The 27,718-nt window shown below is 40.9% G+C and overlaps 1 protein-coding gene across 8 annotated transcripts in view; it reads right to left on the bottom strand.

The window, feature by feature from the left end:
• Positions 1–27,718, bottom strand: part of kiaa0825 (KIAA0825 ortholog) — a 314,659-nt gene that overhangs the window by 208,934 nt on the left and 78,007 nt on the right. For 7 of the 8 annotated variants that reach the window (XM_072281205.1, XM_072281210.1, XM_072281208.1 and 4 more), the window contains 3 exons: positions 19,917–20,102; positions 17,504–17,722; positions 16,587–16,992 (listed from right to left, as the gene is read on the bottom strand). In XM_072281205.1, coding sequence (XP_072137306.1) covers positions 16,587–16,992; positions 17,504–17,722; positions 19,917–20,102 — 811 coding nt within the window. Of the gene's footprint in view, positions 1–9,611; positions 9,656–16,586; positions 16,993–17,503; positions 17,723–19,916; positions 20,103–27,718 lie in introns of those variants that run through there. The other variant, XM_072281212.1, reaches the window with a different exon arrangement.

The following is a 27,718-nucleotide window of genomic DNA, read 5'->3' as shown; positions in this document are numbered from 1 at the left end:
AAGGGATTAGACTAATAGATAAGAAAGATTTGCCCACTTATTCATGGGAAATGATGGCAGGTCCTGTGATGTGTTCACATCCTTCCCAGCTTGAAAAAGTGGGCTTCAAGTTGAATGACTCTGAAAATAAAGGTTTAAGTGCACAGAAACAAAAAGTGGAATGTTAGAAAGAAATAAATACCTTCAGAGGTTACTAATGGTATTTTTGTAAGTACAATGGCAAATAAAATGTGGTTGGTTATATCTTTCATATTTATATCTAGTTTTCTCTTTATTTGTTAAATACTAACTCAACAATTTTAAAAGAACTATCTCTTCCAAACAGAAGGGTGACACAAACAATGCAATTTATCATGGATCTTTCAGGTTGACATTGAAAAAGTTAAGGCCTCTGACCAATCAGTGAATTACGTTAGTACCTAAATCGTATCCTTTACTGTCTATCACTTTGCAGGTGAAGCAGATGATTGTATTCAGTCACAGCAATGATTAATGTGTTCCTTTGTAGATTTGGGACAGCGTATCAATCATGTCATTAGAGAGAATGTGCCCTGAAAGAGGCAGTCACCAGCCAAGGAATAACTGCATTCATCTTAATCTATGTATGTACCCAGCCAGCCAAGTCAGGGTCACCATCATGAAAAACAATAATCTTTTCTTGGACAAATTATTTGCAAAGTCATGTATTTTTTTAATTTCAGAACAGCATTTTCTAAGGATATTGATACTTCACCACTGAGACAATACTGCAGATTGAAAGTTATTTTAATAGCCAATTACAGTATATTGTCATAAAACATATATGGACAGATGAAGCAAACTGCTGCTACTTACCATAATGCTTAACACATTGCATTATTTGAATGAAGAACAAAAGCAATTTGATGCTATAAAGTATCTCTGTGATGGCATTTTGCAAAACCATGTGTGATAAGAAGTTTGGTAGAATACCAATTTATCACTTGACTTGACACAGTCATTGCTGTTGTGGAGTCAGGCTGCTACACTGATATCTTTTGTTGGATGAACCAAGCTTTCTGCTATTTATTGGGAATTATCTACAGCCTTCTTCTCCATGGAAATTGCAAGAAGTAATTATACCTCATCCCACAGTTACCCTCCAAGGCTAACCCAGTATGGTCAAAGGCCATGAATCTATCAAACTTATACTCTTGGTTAGAGCATGTAGTTCCACCTCTCTATTATCATCCATCTAATTTCATTCATTCCATCTCTCATCTGAAACCATCTTCTACACCTTTAGAATGTTCGAAAGATTTTTTTTCACTGTGTAAGCCTCGCCTTATTCAAAAGCACAATTCTGTACCACAGCACACTCTGTTGACCTATGCATCCTCAAATTTACTGCAGTCCCCACAACATTTATAATTTATAAATTTAATTTTAATACAATAAGTCTGCAGTACATAGCCCCAGCTCACAGTTGCCAATTACTCTCCTACTTAAATATATACAGTTTTCTACTCTTAGACTTAAACTGATTTCAGCAGAGCCCATTAGGATGATTTTACTTGGCCAGGAGATGCTGCAGTAGAGTGATGTAATTGCAGAGCCTTTAATAACAATATAGAGTTATGTGGAAGGGAGCAAGAATACAAACTATATTTCAAAGTTCCAAGTAAATTCATTATCAAAGTACATATATGTCACCAGATAAAATCTTGAGATTCATCTTCTTGCCGGCATACTCAGTAAATCCCTGAACGATAATAGAATCAGCAGAAGACCACACCAAGAAGGACGGACAAGCAACCAATGTGCAAAAGGCAACAAACTATGCAAGTACAATAAATATTTAGAATATGAGATGAAGTCCTTGAAAGCGAGTCCATAATGTAATATATGGTGACATATATGTACTTTGATATTAAATTTGCTTTGTACTTTGAAGAATTAGTCCCATCCATAAAAACACTCTGGAAAATAACAATTATCATCAAAACCAATAGGGTAGTTCTAGTGGGTGGTTTTAACTTTCACTATATTGACAGGGACTCCCTTAGAGCCAGGGGCTTAAATGAGGTAGAATTTTTTAGGTGCTTCAAGGAGGGCTTCTTGAAACAATATCCAGATAATTCAACTAGGGAAGGGACTGTATTAAACCGTGTTCTGGTAAATGTGCCTGGCACACTGATTGAAGTTTCAGTGGGGAGAATTTTGTGAACAGTGACCATAATTCTTTCAGTTTTAAGAGAATTATGGGTAAGGATAAGACAGGTTCTTGGATGAATGTAGGATTAAGGAGAATTCCAAGCCATTTTAAATGTATAATAAAAGTTAGAGAGCAACTAAAGAAAGGGTAGATATACAAAGGCTAGGACAAACAAGGAAGCTATGAAGCTATGTCTAGACTCAGAGGAAGTGGGTGAGGTCCGAACTGCGAAATCTGTATCAGTTTTCGCCAAGGGAAGGACATGGATAAAGTTTAGGAGGGGTGTGTTAGCTTTCCAGAGCAAGTCGATATTAAGGAAGAGGATCTACTGGGTCTCTTGAAAACATTAGTTAGGGTTAGTCCCCAGGTCCTGATGTAATCTAGCCCAGATACTGCAGGAGGCAAGGGGGAAGATTGCAAGGACCTTAAAAGAGATCTTTGAATCCTTTTTAACAACAGGTGAACTGCCAGAAAACTAAATACTAGACAACGTTGTTCATTTGTTTAAGAAGTGCAACAGGGACAAACTAGGAAATTAGACGTAGATCAGTGACCCTTTCTGCAGTGGTAGGGAAATCACCAGAGAAAATTCTTAGGAATAGGATCTACACACATTAGGGAAATCTAGTTCTTTTTACTAGAGAAAGTTAGATAGACTTTTTATGGAGGGAAGTCCTGTTTCAAAAATTTGACATTCGATATATATTGTAAAATACCCATTTTACCAACTCATTATCTATCCCATTTGACTTAAGCTGAATATTAAGGACCTTGTCAAATGCATTATTAAAGCCCATATACACAACATCCACTGCCCTACAATTATCAGTCATCATCGTAACTTCCTCAAAAAACTCAGATTGATAATAGGCTTAAGTCAAATGGGATCCACAGTGAGTTGGTAAAATGGATACAAAATTGGCTTGATTATAAAAGGTCGTGATGTAGGGTCATTATTCTGATGGGTAGACTGTGAGCAGTGGTGTTCAGCATCCCAAAGAAGTATTCTAAAGGCAAGATGACAAAGCTAACAAGGGAAGTCAAAACCAACATAAAAGCCAAAGAGAGGGCATATAGTAGAGCAAAAATGGTGGAAAGGTAGTGTTGCAATGGAATGGGGTGAACCCAACGCAGGACACAGACATGGAGGTAGAGTGTTTATTAACGGTTACAGGGAAGGCCAGGGAGCGAGGACTAGGCAGAGAAAAGCTGAGCAGTGAGGAAGGCTTGGCTGGGGATCGAACCCAGGTCACTACGGTGGGAACGCGGTGTTTAACCACCAAGCCAACGGAGAGTGTAGGCGGGCGGCGGAATCAGGCAGAGCAGGGATGCAGACCAGGGTGCGAGCGTGGCTGGAGGAGAACAGCAGGCGGAAGGATGAATGGGAAGACAGGCGGCATACAATGCTCCTATTAACACGGAGAGACAGAGTTAACACAGGCAAACAGCGTACAAATAGAACTTGGAATACACGATTCTCAGCGGTCGAGAGACAGGGTTAACATCGGAAAACAGCGCAGGAACAGAACTTAGAATACACAATTCTAAACGGTCGAGAGACAGAGTTAACACAGGTAAACAGCAATTCTAAGCGGCCGAGAGACAGGGTTAACACAGGCAAACAGCGCAGAAACAGAACTTAGAATACATAATTGTAAGCAGTCGAGAGACAGAGTTAACACAGGCAAACGGCGCGGAAACAGAACTTAGAATACATATCTAAGTGGTCGGGAGACAGAATTAACACAGGCAAACAGCGCGGGTGAACGGAAGAACAGGAGGTAGGCAAAACTTTTCTTGACATGGAGCGTGACTTGGAAAGGCAAACGGCAGACAATACTTTTTGTGACACAGGGCATTGCTGGAGCTGAACGGCAAGCAGGAGACCGGCGGCAGGCAACACTTATCTTGACACAGAGTGTAGAAAGGCAAGCGGCAGACAAAACTTTTCTTAACACGGAGAGATGGAGTTACACAGGTAAACCTCGGTACAGAAGTAAAACTTAGAACACTTATCTTGACACGTAGAGACTGAGTTTCATAGGTAACCCTCGGCACTGAAGTAAAACTTAGAATACTTACTAGACAATGGGGTGACCCGTTGGGGCACCCTCTGAGAGAAGGGTAGTGCAGTCTGATGTGACCAGAATGAACATTAAATTTTCCTAAATGCTATTGGTATCGCTTTGCTTTGGAAACTGAAGTAGAAAACCTTAGTTTATTAAAAAAGAAAGAAGCGTAGCAAAGCAAATATAGCTCCTCCTTGTTTAACGAAGGACACATTTGATGGCATCATTTCTGGTTTATCTGCCACCCTTGTGCCTCTCGTTGTCATTCTGGAGACGTGCAGCCCTTTCATCCCCTGTCTCTTCATTTCTTCTGCTGCTTGTTGTTTGTCTCTGATCCTGGAGACATGCATGCCTCTCCTCCTCTGTCTCTTCTCCCATCTTTTTTTGTCCTGACTCTTTGATCCTGGAGTTGTGTGGCCCTGGCCTCATTCTGATTCTTGTTCTCTCCCTCTCCTTGCCGCTTCCCGACGTTTGGTGTCATCTCTTGACCGTAATGTCCCCCTTCCCTTTCCACACGGCATAATTAGGCTGACCATTTTTTTTTTACCCTAATGCTGGATAGAAGATACAAAGCACTAACACCAAAGGATGCTGATTATTCTTGATGATGTGGTTGGCGCTTTCCTAAATGGATGTGATATAGTCACCGCTGTCCTTTGACTGCAGCAACGGGTTTTATGGGTGTCTCGAATTACGTCATTACAATAAGATTTAATTATCTCTTATTGATGGGTGGCAGTTAGATCTGTCCCAATCCTGCACATGCTGATGGTGATTAGCAGAATGTGACCCCTCGAAATAGAGCTGCCCTGCCTTTTGCTCCAGTAGATGTCGCTGCTGAGGCTGGCCGTGCGCATGCATCGGGCTGTCGCGTCACGATTTCCATGATGGCCGATCGGCTCTCGGGTGAAAGCCAGCCTGTTAATTTTTGGCGAATGAGCAATTTTATATGAATATATAACCCTGAACTTTGCCTGCATTCTGTAAGTTGCGCATTTTAATTCGACTTAGCCAAAAAAAGTGCCACTGTAATGCACCGTTTGCGCTAATTGGAGATCACAAACAGACAGAGCATGAGAGTTTTAGTAGTATAGACCTTGACACAGAGAGACAGAGTTTCACAGATAAACCACGGTACTGAAATAAACTTAGAATACCTACCTTGACACGGAGAGACAGAATTTCACAGGTAAACCTCGGTACTGAAGTCAAAACTTAGAATACTTACCTTGACATGGAGAGACAGAGTTATGCAGGGGAACCTTGGTACTGTAGTTAAACTCAGAATACACCATTCTAAACGGCTGGGAACGTGAATTACCGCACTAGGTAGCAATGGTCTGGCAACGAGTGGATGTAAAGCTGGGGTTTTTATGCAGCAGGTTTAGAAGAGAATCAGGTGTTGCAATCAAGGAGCCCAGGAGAACACAGGGAAAAGGAAATGAGGGTAATAAGAGGAATTAATGGTCGAGACTGTGACAGGTAGAGAATTCTGAAGCTTTTAAATACCAGCAGAAGGCAACTAAAAAAAAGTTATTAAGAAGTTAAAGATGGAATACAAAAGTATGGTAGCCAATAATATTAAAGAGGATATCAAGTATTTCTTCAGATAAATAATGTGTAAAAGAGAGGAGAGAGTGGATATTGGACTGCTGAAAAACAACGCTTGAGAGATAGTTATGGGGGAAAAGAAAATGATGGACGAACTGAATAAGTATTTTGCATCATTCTTCACTGAGGAAGACACTAGCAGTATGGTGGAAGTTCCAGGTGTCAGGGGTCATGATGTGTATGAAGTTACCATTACTAAAGAGGAGGTGATTGGGAAACTGAAAAGTATGAAGGTTGATAAGCCACCTGGACCAGATGGTGTACACCCCAAAATTCTGAAAGAGTGGCTGAAGAAATTGTGGAGGCATTCTGTTAAGAATCACTACATTCTAGAATGGTTCTGGAAGACTGGAAAATTGCAAATGTTACTCCACTCTTCAAGAAGGGAGAAAGGCAGAAAAAAGGAAATAATAGACCAGTTTGTCTGACCTCAGTGGTTGAGAAGATGTTGGAGTCAATTGTTAAGGATAAGGTCTCAGGGAATTTGAAGACACATGATAAAATAGGCCATGAGCGGCATGGTTTCCTCAAGGGAAAATCTAGCCTAGATCTGTTGGAATTCTCTGTAGAAATAGCAAGCAGGATAGACAAAGGAGAATCAGTTGATGTTGTGTACTTGAATTTTCAGAAGGCCTTTGACAAAGTGCCATGTATGAGTTGCTTAACAAGCTACAAGCCCATGGTATCACAGGAAAGATTCTAGCATGGGTAAAGCAGTGGCTCATTGGCAGGAGTCAGAGTGGGAATAAGGGCAGCCTTTTCTGGTTGGCTGCTGGTGACTAGAGGTGTTCCACAGGGGTCTGTGTTGGGACCAATTCCCTTTAGATTATATGTCAATGAGTTGAAAGATGGAATTGATGGCTTTGTTGCAAAGTTTGCAGGCAACATGAAATTAGTTTTGAGGAAATAGGGAAGACAGACAGATTAGGAGAATGGACAAAGAAGTGGCAAATGGAATACCGTGTCAGGAAGTGTAAGGTCATGTACTTTGGTAGAAGAAATGAAAGGTTTGACTATTTTCTAAATGGAGAGATAACACAAAAAATTGCAGCACAAAAGGACTTGGGAGTCCTTGTGCAGAATTCCCGAAAGGTTAATTTGTAGGTTGAGTGTATAGTGAGGAAGGCATGCTATGTTAGCATTTATTTCAAGAGGACAGGAACATAGAAGCAAGGACAGAATGTTGAGACTTCATAAAGCACTGGTGAGGCCTCACTTGGAGTATTGTGAGCAGATTTAGGCCCCTTATCTTAGAAAGGATGTGCTGAAATTGGAAAAGGTTCAAAGGAGGTTCACAAGAATGATTCCAGGATTAAACAGCTTGTCATATGAAGAGCGTTTGATGGCTCTGGGCCTGTATTCACTGGAATTCAGAAAAATAAGGGGTGACCTCTTTGAAACCTATCAAATGGTGAAATGCCTTGATACAGTGGATGTGGAGAGGATGTCTCCTATCGCAGGAGAGTCTAAGACCAGAGGACACAGCCTTAGAGTAGAATGGCACCCTTTTAGAATGCAGATGAGGAGGAATTTCTTAGCCAGAGTGGTGAATCTGTGGAATTCTTTGCCATAGGGTGCCGTGGAGGCCAATTCTTCATGTATATTTTAGGCAGAGGTTGACAGATTCTTGACTGCTCAGGCATGAAGGGATACGGTGGTGGGGGGTGGAATGCAGGAGATTGGGGTTGAGAGGAAAAATGGATCAGTCATGCTGAAATGGCAGAGCAGACTCGAGGGGCCAAATGGCCTCATTCTGTTCCTATATCTTATTGTCTTATGATTAGTGTTAAGACCTTTGTTGTTTAAGGTAACATAAATAATGTGGACGAAAATGAAGGAGGCCAGATCAGTACACTTTCAAACAACACAAAATGTGAATATTGAGGAAGGTTATCAATGGATACAGTGGGATACCCATCAGATGGAAATATGGGCAGAGAAATGGCACAGCCTTACAATCTCACAGTGCGAGTCCCACAGTGAATGCAATTAGGAAACAAGAAGCTAACAATAGCAGCAATGTTTGGTGCAGCTTTGTCAGGAGGTTTGGAACTTCACTGCTTCAGCAGTTCTGAAATTTACCGGTGCTTACTGGGAGAAATGCCCGCACTTCGGAATCTGAGGCATTATAGCTGAAAAATGCAGTTCCATGTGTTTCAACATCTCATCATCTCTACTTAGTATTCTCCTTCAGTCTTACCATCTGCTTCAACATCCAAACTCACTGCTTCCTGTTTCTCACTAACTGAATGTCTACCTGCCTTCAAGGACACATATACAAAAAGGTGCCAGGAAAGGGCCAGTAACATCATGAAGGAACCCATCCACCCTGCTCATGGACTGTTTATCCCACTCCATTCAGAGAGGAGGATATGAAGCACTTATGCCAGGATCACCAACTCAAAAACAGTTACTTTCCCCAAGCAATAAGGCTAATCAACAGCATGCACTAACTCCACCACTACTTTATCATTTCCTGTCAGTCACTTTACGTACAACCTAGCCTCACTTTATGGACATAAAATCAGTCTATGTATATAAGCTACCTTATGTATTTATATTTATTGTGTTCTTTATCTTTTGTTTTATTTTTGGTGCTGGATGATATCCGGAGTAACAATTATTTCATTCTCCATACACTTGCGTACAGGAACTGACATGAAACAATCTTGAATCCTTTATCAAATGAGGTGCCAAATGGGAGAAATGCTCTACCTCAATATTTCCTATAATTTATTTAATGACCTCTTTAGAATCCAATTCTTTGTTCAAATTTCTTTATTTCTTTTTCAATTTCATAATATTAACAACAGGTTTCTAATAAAACTGCTTCTGGAATGATGCCTTTTCCCACAAAGACAGAAAGGATTTGAAAACTCTCTACTATCAGAAACGTGCCTTACAGCAGTGTTGCATGGGGACCCCAGGCTATTTTTCTTTCAGTGCCACAGATTCCCGGCTTTTTTTAAAATCACTCTGCTCTTCGGCATACTTAAAATGCATGGTGCACTGATTTAATGATGATTTTGCATTAAGTGCATGTTGGCAAAGCATAATAGGCTCTTATAGATCTTATCCTGTTTAAACTAATGGTAGGACTTCAGCTGGTAAAGGGGACCTGACCATAAAAGCAAAGATAAAGGTCACTGTCAAGCTTTTGTCAAGATTGTTTAATAACATTTCTAGTACACAAGACTAAAGGAAAACAAAATAATTGTTACTCTGAACGTGCAGCATAATAAAAAAACAATAAAATAAAGAACACAATAATAAAACCAAAGCACAATAAATATGAATGCATAAGATAGCTTATATATTTAGATTGATTATATAGACCTAAGGTGACTCTCGGCCGTACATAAGGTGTCTGACAGGAAATGATAAAGTAGTGGTGGAGTTGGTGGGTGGAGGTGTTGATCAGCCTGACTGCTTGGGGAAAGTCACTGTTTTTGAGTCTGATGATCCTGGTGTGGATGCTGCATAGACTCCTCCCTGTTGGGGGTGGTGCAAACAGTCCATCAGCAGGGTGGGTGGGATCCTTCATGATGTTACTGGCCCTATATGTATATGTGATGGCAGGTAGGCTAGCTCCTGGTGATGTGTTGAGTTGTTTTGACTACATATTGTGGAACTTTCCTATCTGCCACAATGTAGTGTCCATACTATGCAGAGATGCAACTTGTTAGGATGCTCTCTAAAGTTCAAAGTTCAAAGTACATTTATTATCGAAGTATGTATACATCATACAACTTTGAGATTCGTCTCCTTACAGGCAGCCACAAAATAAAAAAATTAAAAAGGACTATCAAACATCCAACATGGAGATGGAGAGCGAGGAGGGAGAGGGAGATGGGGGTAGGGGAGATGGGTGGGAGGTGGGAGATGGGGGGGGGAGATATGGGGAGATGGAGATAGGGAGATAGGGAGAGGGGCAGAGAGAGAGAGAGAAAAAAAACAAATTGTGGGAACAATAAAAGTAAGTCAATACTATTCAGAACTGGAGTTTTACAAAAGACCCAGAGCCAGGCATCACTGCAGCCGGCACATTCCACAGCCACAGTTCATCACAAATCCAAGTAAATGTTGTGAGACCACAGACACGAAGCCAGGCATCACTGCAGCTGGCACAGCATTTAGCATAGAGCTAGCAAACGTCGTGGATCTGTGAGCAGAACCAACCCTCGCCTCGCCTCACCTCCAGTCCCAACACCCTGACCTTTTCAATCTGGCCCAGCATGTAAATTTTAGTCAATTTTAGAAAACCTAGCACATTTATTTTTCAACACAGTCCCCTCCTACATTTACACACTTAGTCCAGCAGTCGTGGAGCATACGGATCTTGGACCTCCAGGAAGTGTCCACAACAGGGGTTCGTGGTCTAAAGTAGAGGGAGATGAGTTACAGGTTTCCCCTGCCATCCGAAGGTAGAGTGTTCATATGAAACAGTTCGTAAGCTGGAATGTCGTGAAGTGAAGAAGCAATTACCATTTGTGAAATTTAAATTTTGTGAGCGTTCGCAGACCCAAAAAATAACCTACCAATCATGCCAAATAACACATAAAACCTAAAATAACAGTAACATATAGTAAAAGCAGGAATGATATGATAAATACACAGCCTATATAAAGTAGAAATATTTTTCTACAATCATTGCCGCACTGTTCTCCATAGCGAAAATCTTACGGAAGCACTCTCGGCAGAAACACTCTCTCCAGTAACCTTTAAGCTATGAAGCTGCCAATCATACCAAAGAACACATAAAAATACACAGCCTATATAAAGTAGAAATAATGTATGTACAGTGTAGTATCACTTACCGGAATTAGGAAGACACTGATGATGGTGTGTTAGGCTGAGTCGTCGGAGTTTGGGGTGGTGCAGTGGTCCCCAACCTCCAGGCCGCCGACCGATACCGATCCGTGAAGAATGCAGCGGTCGAGCGGTGGCCAGAACACACACAGCACATCTTTAAGAAAAACGCCGAAATAAACAAGCTAATTAATTTGTTTGTTTACTTCTGCTTTTTTCTTAAAGATGTGTTGGGTGCGCCCCGGCTACCACTGCGATCTCCGCAACAATGTATCGGTCCGCGGCCCAGGGGTTGGGGTGGTGGGACAATGGGATGTCATCTCATCATGTCTGTTTCCATGAGGGCAGGCAGGTCATTTTCTTCTATGTCTGCCTGCCTCGATGTCGAAGGTCGAGGTTCGTTGTCTGCTGTGGCTGATGTGGAAGGCTTGAAAAATGACAGTATGCTTGACTGCTTATCCTCACACATTTTTCTATCATCTCATGCAGTTGCTTCACACCTGGACGACTTCACTTTCGGTCCGTTAGCTACTGCATTCGGTTTCGATTGTTATCCTTTCCTCTTCCAACTGCATCAGCTCTTCATCTATCAGTTCTTGGTCATGGGATGCCAAAACCTCCTCAACGTCATCTTCATCAACTTCCACAAGCCAAACTCACTTTGCCCTTACTTCGTTCACCACAATCGAAACGCCTAATTATGTCTAGTTTTACACTAAGTGTAATGCCCTTACAAGCTGTTTTAGGCTTTTCCGATACCTCAGAACTCATCTTGCTAATGGATGCTCAGAATAAATCAACATAAAGCACAGATGCTCACAGGCACGTGTTTAAGCAATGTCGGTGAGAATTCAGTTCCGGGGGAGCAGCTTGGCTGCTCAGGGCGCGCGGCGCGCTGCCTTTTATCGCGAGCTGCTTTTTTCATGCGCTGCCTTTTTTCATAACAGTGAAAACACCTTCTGTTAGCGAAAGCAGGTAACTAATGTAGGTCTTCTGTAACAGTGAGGTTTCGTAAAGCGAACGTTTGAAAAGCGGGGGACACCTGTATACAGCTCTTGTTACTTGCACAAGCAGTTCAACTCTTTGAGTGATAATGCAGAAAGCTTGAAGTTAATAACTCATCAGGGGTGATTGATAGATTCGTGGCCTAAGGTAGAAGGAGATGAGTTATTAACTTCAAACTTTCTGCATAATCACTCAAAGTGCTGACCTGCATGTACATGAATTGAGAGCTGTACAACTCATCTCTTTCTACCGTAGGCCACAAACTTATCAATCACCCATCTGTGGACACTTTCTGCAGGTCCAAGATCCGTATGCTCCACGACCGCTGAACTAAGTGTGTAAATGTAGGAGGGGATCACGTTGAAAAATAAATGTGCTAGGTTTTCTAAAATTTACTCCTTATACCTTAGGCCATGAACTTATCAATCACCCCTCGGAAATCAATCAACCCAGAGAAGTGTGAGGTGGTACACTTTGGAAGGACAAACTCCAAGGCAGAGTACAAAGTAAATGGCAGGATACTTGGTAGTGTGGAGGAGCAGAGGGATCTGGGGGTACATGTCCACAGATCCCTGAAAGTTGCCTCACATGTAGATAGGGTAGTTAAGAAAGCTTAATGGGGTGTTAGCTTTCATAAGTCGAGGGATAGAGTTTAAGAGTCACGATGTAATGATGCAGCTCTACAAAACCCTGGTTAGGCCACATTTGGAGTACTGTGTCCAGTTCTGATCACCTCACGATAGGAAGGATGTGGACGTATTGGAAAGGGTACAGAGGAGATTTACCAGGATGCTGCCTGGTTTAGAAAGTATGCATTATGATCAGAGATTAAGGGAGCTAGGGCTTTACTCTTTGGAGAGAAGGAGGATGAGAAGAGACATGATAGAGGTATACAAGATAATAAGAGGAATAGATAGAGTGGATAGCCAGCGCCTCTTCCCCAGGGCACCACTACGCAATACAAGAGGACATGGCTTTAAGGTAAGGGGTGGGAAGTTCAAGAGAGATATTAGAGGACGGTTTTGTACTCAGAGAGTGGTTGGTGCGTGGAATGCACTGCCTGAGTCAGTGGTGGAGGCAGATACACTAGTGAAGTTTAAGAGACTACTAGACGGGTATATGGAGGAATTTAAGGTGGGGGCTTATATGGGAGGCAGGGTTTGAGGGTTGGCACAACATTGTGGGCCGAAGAGCCTGTACGGTGCTGTACTATTCTATGTTCTATGTCAAAGCCAGGTAAATGTACTTATCCCACATTTACATGAATATTTATGTATAGCCATTTTCAAAATATGTACTGTCATTTTCTCAATTTTTGCCACATTACAATTTTTAAAAACATGCAACGGGAAGATCAAGCAGTTGAATATCAAGTTCAAAATATTTTCATACCTTAAACCAACTGAATTCCTCAGTTTTTACAAGTGCTATAACAGTGAAATTATGCGCTTTGCTATTTTCTTCATGCACAGGTAGCATGTGGACTGACAGGAGGACTTAATTTCCTGATGCAATGTACTTTTTGAAAACTCTCACTGAAAGTTCTACACAAGCGGAATGGCATGTGGAGGACCTTAGGCAACACAAACTTGACAGTGGGTCACAAGGGAGGAAAGGAAACATAAACAAGGAGTCACAATCATACCTCCAGTTTTCTGAACATCAATAAATCTGGAAATTAAATTCCCTGGTAATAGTCAACATGCTGGGAGAAGTTCACCAAGTGATCTCTTATGAATCTGAAGCCATAAAGGCAAAATAACAAGGGAATGACGCAGGGAAACTGATAAGAAGCATATAGTGGGTATTACTACATGTCCACTAGTGTATTGAATGGAGAAGACATCTGAGAGGGAAGATTAACCACTTGTGTATGTTAACCTACTATTGATTTTGATCACACATAGCAATGACAGTGAAATTTAATTTCTAAACTAATACCAACATCAACATTCATGTTGATATTGGAATTGGTTTATCATTGTCACATGTTCCAAGATAAAGTGAAGAACTTGTCTTCCACTCTGTTCACTCAGATCAAATCATTACATGGTGTATTGAGGTAGGACAATTTCAAACAATAACAGTGCAGAATAAGGTGCAACGTCTACAGAGAAAGTGCAGAGTAGGTAATAATAAAGTGCAAGATGAGGTAGATTTTGAGGTTAACGTGCTTTCAGGCTCTTGTATCTTCTGCCTGATGGGAGAAGAGAGACCGTCTGGGGTGGGTGGGGTCTTTGATGATGCTGACATTCAGACTTTGGAATTTGTAAGGTAGAGGGAAAACTCAATATAATGACAAGCGATACGTGGATGGGCCATGACACTGAAATAACTGTTTGTGATGTGTAAGTGTTGCAGTGCTGGATTTGTTCAATAGCATTTTAAAATTACATCCCTTATCTATTTTGGAATTTCTTCCTGCACTGGACACAATTCCATGGTGACTCACATGATTTCCCTTTCCACATTCTCCCTATCTGCTACAATTCAGCACACAGCTAACCTCCTAGCATCTCCTATTCCCTCAGATTTTCCACCTTATTTGCAAGAATATTTAAGTAGTTGTTCTGGAACTGACTCACCAACAAGCTATGAATGTACTTGAGGCAGAGCTACAAAGCCGACAAAACTGCTCTACGACAGATATCATAGCATCTGTCATCCACCTGGCCCTGACACACGCAGAAAACAAGGACACTTATGGCAGATTGCTGGAGGTGGAAGGGCTCAAGTCCTGGTGCCAGGCAAATAACCTCTTCCTCAATATCAACAAGACAAGGGAGAAGGTTATCGAGTTCAGCAGAACTTGCAACACTCACACCCCTCTTTACATCAGCGACACAGCAGTGGAAACTGTGAGCAGTTTTAAGATCCTACGAGTGTACATCTTGCACAACCTCTCATGGTCCCAGAACACATTATACAAATCAGGAAAGCTCACTAATCCCTCTACTTTCTGAGGAGCCGAGAAGAGCTGGACAATGCACATCTATAATCATGTCATTCGACAGATGAGCTGTAGATGTGCTGGCAGAGGCACAGGGAAGGCCTGGTCCTGGCAAGTGGAGTTGGGGTTGAAGCAGAGTCAAGGCAGAGTTGTGGCGTTCCCAAGAGTAAAGGAAGTCTCCATCTGCCGTTTCTCAGCCCACTTCTGCATCCTATCAATGTCTCTCTGGAATCTTCGACAATCCTCTACACTATCCACAACACCACCAACCTTTGTGTTGTCTGCAAACTTGCCAACCCACCCTTCTACCCCCACATTCAGGCACTAATAAAAATTACGAAAAGTAGAGGTCCCAGAACCGATCTTTGTGGGACTTCACTAATCACAACCTTCCAATCTGAATGTACTCCCTCCACCACGACCGTCTGCTTTCTGCAGGCAAGCCAATTCTGAATCCACCTGGCCAAACTTCTTTGGATCCCATGCCTTCTGACTTTCTGAATAAGCCTACCGTGTGGAACCTTGTCAAATGCCTTACTAAAATCCATACAGATCACATCCTCTGCATTACCCTCATCTATATGCCTGGTCACCTCCTCAAAGAACTCTATCAGGCTTGTTAGACACGATCTGCCCTTCACAAAGCCATGCTGACTGTCCCTGATCAGACCATGTTTCTCTAAATGCCCATAGATCCAATCTCTAAGAATCTTTCCAACAGCTTTCATAGAAACATAGAAAATAGGTGCAGGAGTAGGCCATTCGGCCCTTCGAGCCTGCACCGCCATTTATTATGATCATGGCTGATCATCCAACTCAGAACACCGCCCCAGCCTTCCCTCCATACCCCCTGACCCCCGTAGCCACAAGGGCCATATCTAACTCCCTCTTAAATATAGCCAATGAACTGGCCTCAACTGTTTCCTGTGGCAGAGAATTCCACAGATTCACCACTCTCTGTGTGAAGAAGTTTTTCCTAATCTCGGTCCTAAAAGGCTTCCCCTCTATCCTCAAACTGTGACCCCTCGTTCTGGACTTCCCCAACATCGGGAACAATCTTCCTGCACCTTTTTTTCATATCCCACCACAGACATAAGGCTCACTGGTCTATAATTACCTGGACTATCCCTACTACCTTTTTTGAACAAGGGGACAACATTCGCCTCCCTTCAATCCTCCGGTACCATTCTCGTGGACAACTAGGAGATTAAGATCCTAGCCAGAGGCTCAGCAATTTCTTCCCTTGCCTTGTGGAGCAGCCTGGGGAATATTCCGTCAGGCCCCAGGGACTTATCTGTCCTAATGTATCTTAACAACTCGAACACCTCCTCTCCCTTAATATCAACATGCTCCAGAACATCAACCTCACTCATATTGTCCTCACCGTCATCAAGTTCCATCTCATTGGTGAATACCGAAGAGAAGTATTCATTGAGGATCTCACTGACTTCCACAGCCTCCAGGCACATCTTCCCACCTTTATCTCTAATTGGTCCTATCTTCACTCCTGTCATCCTTTTGTTCTTCACATAATTTAAGAATGCCTTGGGGTTTTCCTTTACCCTACTCGCCAAGGCCTTCTCATGCCTCCTTCTTGCTCTTCTCAGCCCCTTCTTAAGCTCCTTTCTTGCTACCCTATATTCCTTAATAGACCCATCTGATCCTTCTTCCTAAACCTCATGTATATTGCCTTCTTCCACCTGACTTCACCCTACCATTCTTTGTCTTTCTCACCGGACAAATTGATGGCTTGAAATAAAGAATGTGATTCAAACATGAGCTAAATCATAAATGTTAAATTCCTATCTACTACGTAACTTTTACTCAGTCCCAATGATAAAAAAAAAGCTTTTCATCCAAGATTTCTACTTTGTACTTTCCATTTTGTAATTTAAATGACTATAATGATAAATATACTATTTTCAAACAATATTACAAATCAGAATATTGCAAATTTATTGCTAATTACCTTTCTGAACAGAACTGTTTTGCATTTTGCAGTTGAACTTCAATCCATTTGGGTCTTTGTTTTTCCAGACAGTTGATGACCTTCTGTATTACTGGTTTCGGATTGTCCTTTTGCTGGCCCACAACACTTAGCAGACAGTCACTCATCAACACCAGTTTCTCTTTAGTCCATCGATCTATAGTAACACCTGACAACAATTCCATGGCATTTCCATCTTCTAGTGTTCTGCAAATAACTGTAATAACATGCCAAAGAAGGGATGAATTTCTGAGCTCAGGAATATTGCTTGGAAATTTTCTTTGTGCCAAAGCGAAGAGGTATTTAATTGTTGAAGGTAATGAAGCAATTATTGCAGGTAGGTCATCAATTAAAACTGAGAAAACTTGAGCAGCAAGTTTTGTAAAATCTGAAAAAGAAAGATTATATCTTAATTAGTGCTGTTATTCCTGAAGAACAACATTTATTTCAACAAAATTAGTATCTTCTGTTTATTTACAATGCATCAATGTAATTTTCAGTAAAATGGACTTTGGCTTTATCGTGGAGCAAGGCTTTGGGATAGAAACCCAGTCGGTTACTATACAGACATGCTGAGGTTGAAGAATTTATAACCCCAGCACCTTTTTTTCATATCCTGCCAAAACCCCACAGAAATCACTGCCCAGCCATATGGGATGGCACAGAAAACTGTAAGCAGGAGTAAAGATCCAGCTGTCATCAAATAAACTTAATTCATGGAACTGTTACCAATTTAAAAATGAGATTATTTACTCTGAACCTTTGAATGTATTCTTCACATACGTAGCTCTTCCAATAGAAGTTTCTTTCTTACAACCATGCATAAAATTATTTAAATGATATTTGCTACTAAAACAACAAGATTCATTTTCATTATCAGAGAACAAAAAGTTACCTACTTTTTCCACATTCTCTTCTTTTAAATTCCCTTGGCATATAATCCCATTCTTTGGGGATTTTGCTGAGTAAATTCTCAGGAAGCACTTGTTTATGACATTTGCCAGAATTTTCCAGTGCTTGCCACATATGCAGCAAGGAGATGACATGCCTTAAAGTTTCCTTGATTGCCTTGGATACAAACAAATGCAGGTACCTTGGAACAACCGATTCATCTTCAACTGTAAATGGTGATATGATTCATCAGTTTTTCAGACATATTACTTAAGATAAAACACATCTAATTTTTGTACTCTGAGTTGTTAGCAGCTTTCATTTTTGCTAATGATATATATAACTATATAAGAAAAGTCACAGAATTTGTGGCAGTTGTCCTTTTTAAACAGTATTTTAATAAAAGTAGGCAATAATTTCCAGTGTGTCAACGGTAAAATGCCACCTAGTCTCTGCAATCCAAGTTAAACATTAGAGGCTATATCCAACCTGGTGGATACTTCCTTAGTCCTACCCAGAGCCTACACAACATCATTCACAAGTATCCCAAACAAGGCATGACTCTATTGTTTTTAACTTCAAACAAAATGCAGGACAAGGGGTAAGCTCAACTATTATTAATATTGATGCCAGACACTTGTTATATTTAAAATAAAATAAAACACCAAACGTTACAATATTAATCCCAAGAGCTGAACAATATTCTGCTTGAACACTCCTGGTTTAAAAAAAAGCTTTCCATGGTTAAAATCATACAATAAAGACAGAACTCCCATAATAATTGGAAGTATTATTTGGAGGCTGATATCTTTTCCAGTATGGGCTATTTGTGCACACTAGGATAATTGATATTAACGTTAGAATCTCCTGCAACAGAGTGATGTAAATATTGGAGCTACTATCTCACAGTGCTGGAGACCCAGGTTCAGCCCTGTCTGCACAGAGTTTACATGCTTGTCCTGTAACTTCATGGGTTTCCTTCACTTTCCTCAACTCCCAAAAATATGTGGCTATTGTATATTTCCCCCGTTGTGTAGATGCATAGGAACCTGGGAAGAATTTTTGGAATGTGGGCAGATTAAAAAATGAGGGTTAATGTAATATTGTTGTAAATAGGTGGCTGATGGACAATATTGACTTGGTGAGTCGAAAGGTCTGTTTCTGTGCCGTATCTCTCCAACTCAGGGCGATATCTCTGTTGTATCTCTCTTAGTGGGCTGCTAACATTATTCATCCAGTGTTGACTACAGCTGATATTTTTAAAGGTACAATATTTAAGAAATGTTTTTCTGAGGTTGAGAATAAAAGTAAAATTTCTGCGAATAACCATTTTAAGTCCACAGTCTAAGGAGATTGTATGCTTTCTCTGTGACTGTGTGGGATTCCTCTGGGTGCTTTGGTTTTATCCTACACTCCAAAGGCATATGAGTTACGGGCATGCATGTTGGCGACAGAAGTGTAGTGACACGTACAGGCTACAATTCTCAGACTGTGTTGGTCATCAACTAAAACAATGTATTTCACTGTACGTTTCATTGTACATGTAACAAACAAAACTAATCCATAGAACCATAGAACATTACAGCACAAAAATTATTATCTTTAAGTGAAAATTTTGTGGCATTTCCAAACTAACAGTGAGTGTTGAGGGGCCCCTAGTCCACAGACCTCTTGCTTAATGGTATTGGTCCATGGCTTAAAAAAGTTTGGGACCCCCCCCCCCCCCCCACCCGCATGTTAGTGTTTGTTTGATGTCAAGCTGAACCTGGAATCACAGAATGCAGTGACATTTCAGTGTTTCCTTTTGAATCTGCAGATTACATGTTTCCTTACCATTGTCTACTAGGACAAAGGACAACTAAGTGTCCTAGTTCTCAATGTTACATCAGTCAGATGGGTTACGGAAATGGTTTGTTCCTTCTATAGAATACTTACCATGAATAGGCAGAGATGAAATTTTAGGATTAAAATGGTTTGCAGCCACTTTTTTTAACTACCAAGATAAAACAAATTGGATGTGGCAGAAGAAAGGTGACAGTATCAGCGAAGGCCTCATGGGTTAAGGATTCTGAAGATCCATTACTAACTTGGTGAGTACATTTGCTACTATCTTTGTTCTGAGTGGTTCACACTGTGAGTCATAGTGCCAGACAGCCCAAAAAGCAAGAAACATCAGCATTGCATCCACTTTATTAAAGGCCTAAAAATATTTGTCGATTTCAGTGAGATCACTTCAAAATTGAAAACATTTAGTATACTCTGCTTAATCCTTCCTTCCTCATACATTAAACCTACTACCCACAAATTACTCTGGTAAATTTACAAACCCCACCAACCCGAGAATTTATCAAATTAAAATGCGATTTTCAGCATTAATAAGCATGCCGGTTTTAAACAGACTAGAATGTTGTTTCACCACACCTGATAAGGAGCACAATTTATTCTGCAGCTGATGTTTTTCCATATAGTCTTCAAGAACAACTCCAAGACTCCTGGGCAATAACTTGCAGTGTGTAATTACCATCACAATTGCTTCTATCAAGGCTGATTGTTGATCACTATCTTTTTCTTTTACATATTTTTCATAAAAATTCTCTTGATCAATAGCTAGAAAACAAAAGAAGCAACATCTTCAAGAAGAATATCTTTGCGATATCATAGTAAAGTTGTGGGCAATGTCGTAAAACATGAGTAAAATAGAAGTTGCGTTGCAAAGAATTGACATAATTAAAAACAACACTGCACACATTAGGGATACTGTATATTAAACTGCAAACCTATAATTCCCATAAGAATGATAACTATAAAATGAAATTCTATATAATTCAACCAGCAAATTGTCACTAAACCTTGCAAAAAATGGCAGCAGCAAATCAGCATGTTTCACAGAAAAGTACAATATGACTAAAGAGCACACTGCAAAAACACATTTGTTCAATAAATTAAATATTTGGCTGAGATCATGAAACAGGAAATCTCTGAGACAGTAATTACTTAAAGTACTAAATTCATCTTTCAAACCAGAAGCATGCTGTTTGCTCAGGAAATGATGAAATACACAATCTGAAATTTAAGTTAAGCTTAGGTAGATTAGTAGAAAAACCTGTTGCGTGAGTCCAAACGGTCAGTGAAAATCAGGAAAGATATCAACTATTGGAGATCATGAACATGTTCCCAGAAATTCAGCAAAATTATTCAATATCTGAACTTGATATTGAATCAATTTTAATACACAGGAGATTGAGTGAGTTTAATAATTTAAAAGTCAATTCTGAATCCCTGTAATTCTTACTAGTTCATCCTCAGTTTATACAATAAACTATGTTTGACTCAATCATCAAATCAATTATTTTCAAAATCATTTCTCAAATAACTCACTCTGCTGAACAATGAGAAAGATATTAGTGCTAGGAAAGGCAAAAAACTGGAAATAGCTTTACACATTGCAACTTTGTGCATCGCTCATAAACATTTACAAAACCTGATGAGTTTCTTTGTGCGTGGATAAAACCGTTTCCAATATTTGTTTTGGGTTTTTCAAGCATATCATGTGCATGAGCACAGAGGCCTCTGACTTCAGGCAGGTCTTAATGACAAATAATGTACACTGCACACTTTGACAACAACACTGGAAAACTCACTTGTGCAGTCGAGGTTGGAGAAGACCATGTCAGCTTGCAGAGAATCAAGTCTTAACTGAGGAGGTAAGGCCTTCTTAAAGGGGCCAGATTACCCAGTTCGTTGCAAGAGACTCCAAGTATTAGTCTTCTGATTGACTGAGCTTAATTTATTTGTAGATAAGTCCAATTATGAACGTTTTCCTTATCCACCTACTCTTACAGAATTCTTTTATTTCTGATGTGAGACAATAGATTGATGGAATTTATCAGCCCTTGTAAAATGTTATGCCTTATGCTAACTTCCTCCCATGTTTACGCATGTATTTTATACGATTAGCAAGCCATACGAGTTTGTTGATAACCTTTTCTTGGACCATGCTGTTTCTTCCAATGTAGTTCCAGACATCCCACCCTGCAAAAACTCATTTCAGGGAGGTAGCACCATCAATTTGCGGGAGACTTCCGGGAGAGGTGGGATGTCTGCAATAGAGTAGCTCCTTAGCAGCTAGCCAGCTAGTTTAAATAACGTTAGCCATGCTAATGAACGAATGACACCTGTTAAACTCACCTTGACATGTCTTTTACAGTCCTAACCCACCATACGCAGTAGAAAAGTCACTGTTGCAAACGGTGCAGCGAGCAGCACTGTCATTATTTTTGACCCCTATTAGGCAGGGGTACACTTTAGTGTAGTCTGGGGTGAAGTACATTTTATATATTTTTTGGAACACTCTGCCATGGTGCGCTCTCGCTCGCGCGCTCTCTCTCTCTCTCGTGGTCATTCGTGCGCTCTCAAGCGCTCTCGCTTGCTTTCGCTCTTGCTTGCTTTCTCTCTCGCTCGCCCACTCTCGCTTGCTTGCTCTCTCTCGCTCGCGCACTCTCGCTCTCTCTCACTTGCTTGCTTTCTCTCGCTCTCTCTCACTTGCTTGCTTTCTCTCGCACTCATGCTTGCTTGCTTTCTCTCGCTCTCTCGTGGTTGCTCTCGCACTCTCTCTTGCTTTCTCTCGCTCGCTCTCAAAAAAATTGATTTCCGTGATATTGTATATAATTTGAGGGCATCAGGGAGCCACTACTCATATGCGGGAGACTCCCGGAACTTCCGGGAAAGGTGGGATGTCTGTAGTCCCAGATCAATCTTCCTCTGGGAGACTGGTTCTCACCTTGTTCTGTGCGGCTTACCATAGTATCAGATCTTTCCTTGTACAAGTAGCTGGCTATCCTCACATAATGATTTTAGCAACTGTTGTGAAACATGTTCCCCCATACCTCAGCTGTTAACGTTGCCACTGAAGTTGAATATTTGCCCAGACAGAAATACACAAAAGCACACACACACACACACACACACAATTAAATATACTTACACTACCTAAATCAAATAAAGTAAAAATATATTTTTATCAATTTCCAGAGTCTAAGCTCTGGGAAATTATACAATGTCTGCATTGACCCACAGAGCTCCAAAGACCTATCAGTCTTGCTCAGACTCTCAAGCAGAGTATCTATCTTAATCTTTTCCCTACTTTTCAACCTTTTCATGATTCTTTGCTGCTTTCTTAAAACCCTCCTAAATCTTTACAACCTCATAAACTGCTTCTTCTAATTTAAACTCACTGATTTTTCTCACTATGTCTGGTTGGAACTTTCCCAAGCACCATGTTACTTCGGAATGGAATGTAACTTTGTTCAGAAGGTTCAAATATACAGAATACCAAACTGAAAGAAGTATATTGAACTGAAGGGCCTGTATTGTGCTGTAGGTTTTCTATGTTTCTATATCATTATTTTATCCAGAAATCAGAGATAACAATCCCTCCAAAATGGCACTGGTGAATCTCAACAACTTCTGGCTGGTGGCCAATGAAACAAGAAAAACAACTAAACACTTTGCTAATCACTCCTTTCTTCTGGTAAACAATCATCAGAATCATCTGTAATTTGCCTTTGACTTGGAGGCAATTAAATGTGACAGAACCAAAGTGAGGCGAGGCAGCGAGCCCATCACTGAAAGTGAGGAAGACTCGAGGTTCGATTGATTTAAGTGCCAGTCCAAATTGGCAAGGTCAGTTACAGGCCAAATCGAGGCAGCGGGGCCCAAGCCCCACAGCTTATTGAAGTAACAGAACCCAATTGAACAATGATTTAAGTGTCATACCAAATGAAAAGTTTGGACACAGGCCAAATTGAGACAATGGAGTCCAGGCCCCAGAACAGATCGATGGGACTAAACTGGATGTTTGGATGATGATTTAGATGCTGGGCCAGGATGAAAGGGTCAGGATGCCAGGGTCCGAGGTGAGGGCCGGGCCAGTTCAGCTCTCTGCATGGCCCTGTGCTGAACTTAGGTTCTGGGGACAAACTCAGTTCAGAACATTATTTGCTTGTGTTTATTGTCTGAATGAGTTGGGTTTTTTCCTGCAAATTGAGTGTCTGTTTTTCTTCTTTCTTTGGGTTCTTTTCGGTTTCTTTGTTTCATGACTGCTTGTTAGGAGCCGAATCTCAACATTGTATAATGTACACATACTTTGATAATAAATGTACTTTGAACTTTGGATTATGAAGTGCTAAAAGGGGAATGATGAATATGGTGGTGGTATCACATGAGGGGTGTTAGAAATGCCAGAGGCTATGCCAATGAATACTGAGATGAAAGGTAACCTTAAACATATGAAACTTTCTTCAGCATTTCCTGAAAAGGATGCTTGAGTGGGTAACAATGCTAGTCACAAACTTTAACTCCCCCCACCCCTCCAGAACCCCTCTTTCAAACTCAATCCCAACACCTCCCACAACACCCTCAACCCTCATCAGCACCAACACCCAACACCACCACACCCACCTCAGGTCAATCAAGGCATCACTTCAGCATAATAGGAAAAAGGTGCTTCAACTATATCAATAAATATACTGATAACTTAAATATGTACATCTTAACACATGAAAAATAGTGTTATATTTTCACAAACAGCACCCATGAAGTCAAGGAATTATACCAGGTTTACGTACAGTATAACATCTTATGTTAGTAGTAGCACATCACCAAATAAAAATAAATGATTATCACAATAATCATAAGAACATAAGAAATAGGAGCAGGAGTAGGCCATCCAGCCCATCGAGCCTGCCCCACCATTCAGTAAGATCATGGCTGATGTGTCCATAAACTCAGCTCCATCTACCTGCCTTTTCCCCATAACCCTTAATTCCCATACTATGTAAAAACCTATATAACTGTATCTTAAATATATTTAGTGAAGAAGCCTCAACTGCTTCCCTGGGCAGAGAATTCCACAGATTCACCACTCTCTTTGAAAAATAGTTCCTCCTTACCTCCATCCTAAATCTTCTCCACTGAATCTTGAGGCAATGTCGCCTCATTCTAGTCTCACCTACCAATGGAAACAACTTTCCTACTTCTATCTTATCTATCCCTTTCAAAATTTTGTATGTTTCTATCAGATCCCCTCCCTCTCATTCTTCTGAATTCCAGAGAGTATAGTCCCAGGCGACTCAATCTCTCCACATAGGTTAACCCCTTCATCCCTGGAATCAACCTGGTGAACCTCCTCTGCACTGCCTCCAAAGCCAGTATATCCTTCCTCAAGTATGGAGACCAGAACTGCACACAGTACTCCAGGTGCGGCCTCACCAGTAGCCTGTATAGCTGTAACATGACCTCCCTGCTCTTGAATTCAATCCCTCTAGCAATGAAGGCCAACATTCTGTTTGCCTTCTTAATAACCTGTTGTACCTGCAAGCCAACTTTTTGCCATTCATGAACAAGCACTCCCAAGTCCCTCTGCACAACAGCATGCTGCAGTCTTTCACAATTTAAATAATAATCTGCTCTTCTATTATTCCTTCCAAAGTGGATGATCTCGCATTTACCAAATTTGTATTCCATCTGCCAGACCTTGGTCCACTATATCCCTCTGCAGACTCTCCACATCCTCTGTAACAGTTTGCTTTTCCACTCAGTTTAGTGCCATCAGCAAATTTTGCTATGCTCAGTCCCTTCTTCCAAATCATCAATGTAAATGGTAAACAGCTGCGGGCCCAGCACCGACCCCGCGGCACCCCACTCACCACTGACTGCCAACCAGAGAAACACCCATTTATACCAACGCTCTGCTTTCTATTTGTTTAACCAATCCACTATCTATGCCAATACACTTCCTCTGACTCCATGCATCCGTATCTTATTTATCTGTCTCTTGTGCGGCATCTTATTGAACGTGTTCTGGAAATCCAAGTATACATCCACCTGTTCCCCTCTATGCACTGCACTCATTATGTCCTCAAAGAACTCCAGCAAGTTTATCAAACAGGACCTGCCCTTTCTGAATCCATGTTGCGTCTGTCTAATGAAACCACTCCTTTCTACATGTTTGCTATTTCTTCCTTAATGACAGCTTCAAGCATTTTCCTGACTACAGATGTTAAGCTAACTGGCCAATAGTTGCCCGTCTTTTGCCTATATCCTTTATTAAAAAGTGGCGTGACATTTGCTGTCTTCCAGTCCGCTGGGACCTGCCCAGAGTCTGGAGAGTTTTGATAAGTGATTACCAACATGTCTACTATAACCTCCGCCAATTCCTTCAGCACCCTGGGATGCATCCCATCAGGACCAGGGGACTTATCTACCTTCAGGCCCGCTAGTTTGCTCATCACTATCTCTTTAGTGACAGTGACTTTATTGAGCTCCTCACCTCCCATTTTGTCCATAACATCCTTCTTTGGCATATTAGACGTGTCCTCCACCATGAAGACCGACACAAAATAGTCGTTCAATGCCTCATAATCATTATGTTCTCTGATATTGGAAAACATCAGCATTTTCATGATATTTTAATATATGAAATAAACTTTTCTGAATATTTTTATGAAGTGATCAATCACTATGGTTTGGTTCATTGTTACTCCACAATGTAACTTATCATCCTACTAACGCTATGATGAGGTCACTTTCATCTCATATTACTTCATAAATTATGTGATTAGGTTACTATTTATGGCAAAACTAGTTTCTCCTACCAAAGAAAAACTGGTCATATGATGGATCCTTGAAGAATATGTCCATGTGGCCTGCACATGTTCATCAGTGTCAAAGGTTTCGATTTTATTTGGCCCACCTGCACTTGCCAACATACAGATCAAAATGTTTATTCAATGTCGATAGTCATAGAGTTTCATCATGGAAACAGGATACAATCAGGAAAAGGGCATACCAGCAGCTCTGGCTTCATTAGAAGTTTGAGGAGATTCTCTATGTCACCAAACACTTTCGCTACTTACTACAGATACATGGTACAGAGCATTCTGATTGGTTGCATCATAGCCTGGTATGCAGGTTCCAATGTACAGTATTGAAAGAGTTGCACAGGGTTACAGATTCAGCCAGTTCCATCATGGTCACAACCTTCCCCACCATCCAGAATATCTTCAAAAGATAGTGCCTCAAGGAAGCAGCATCCATTATTAAAGGCCCTCAGCAACAAGATGTGCCCTCTTCACATTACTACTATTGGAGAGGAAGCACAGGAGCTTAAAGACTCAAACTCAATGTTTTAAGAATGGCTTCTTTCGCTCCGATATCAGATTTCTGAACAGTCCATGAATCCAGAAACATTAATCCTTTTTTCCACTATTAATTTATATTTTAACATATAGTAATTTTTATGTATTGCACTGTACTACTGCCACAAAACAACGAATTTCCTGACATACAGTATGTCAGTGATAATAAACCTCATTCTGATTGCCTCAGCTCATTCATGCTGAACAATATGGCTATCTATGCTTGTCTCATTTTGGCCATGTCCTTCTAAATCTTTTCTATCCATGTACTTCTCCAAACATATTTTAAATGTTGTTATTTTACCTGCCCCAATTACTTTCTCTGGCAGACTGTTCTATAAGACACCAGCCTCTGTGTGAAGAAGTTGCCTGTCAGGCTCCTTTCAGATCTTTCTCTCTCACCTTAAACCTGTGCCTCTAGTTTTTCATTCCCTTTCCTTTGGAAAAAAGTCTTTGTGCATTCACCCTTCAATGCCACACAGAACTTTACACATCTCAATAAGGTCACCTCTCAGTCCCCTACAAAAATGGTTCCGTGATTGAAAGGCTTGTCATAAAAAGAGTGTTTGATGGCTCTGGTCCTGTACACACTGGATTTCAGAAGAATAAGCGGTGACCTCACTAAAACCTATAGAATATTGGAGGGCCTCGATAGAGTGGATGTGAAGATGATGTTTCCTATGGTGGGGGAGTCGAGGACCAGAGGACACAGCCTCAGAATAGAGGGGTGTCCTTTTAGAACAGAGATGAAGAGGAATTCCTTTAGCCAGAGATTGGTGAATCTGAGGAATTCATTGCTATAGACAACTGTGGAAGTCAAGTCATTGTGTATACTTGAGGCAGAGGTTGATAGATTATTTCTTTGTCAGGGTGTGAAGAAATATGGGGAGAAGACGGGGATTGGGAGTGAGAATGAAAATGGATCAGCCATAATGAAATGGTGGAGAAGACTCGATGGGCTGAATGGCCTAATTCTGCTGCTATATCTTATGGTCTTATAATAAAAAGTACTAACTTGCCCATTCC

Source organism: Mobula birostris, chromosome 17 (genome assembly GCF_030028105.1).
Source record: "Mobula birostris isolate sMobBir1 chromosome 17, sMobBir1.hap1, whole genome shotgun sequence".
NCBI lineage: Eukaryota > Metazoa > Chordata > Chondrichthyes > Myliobatiformes > Myliobatidae > Mobula > Mobula birostris.
Note: the sequence above shows the minus strand (reverse complement) of the source record. Positions and strands in the feature narration are given on the sequence as shown.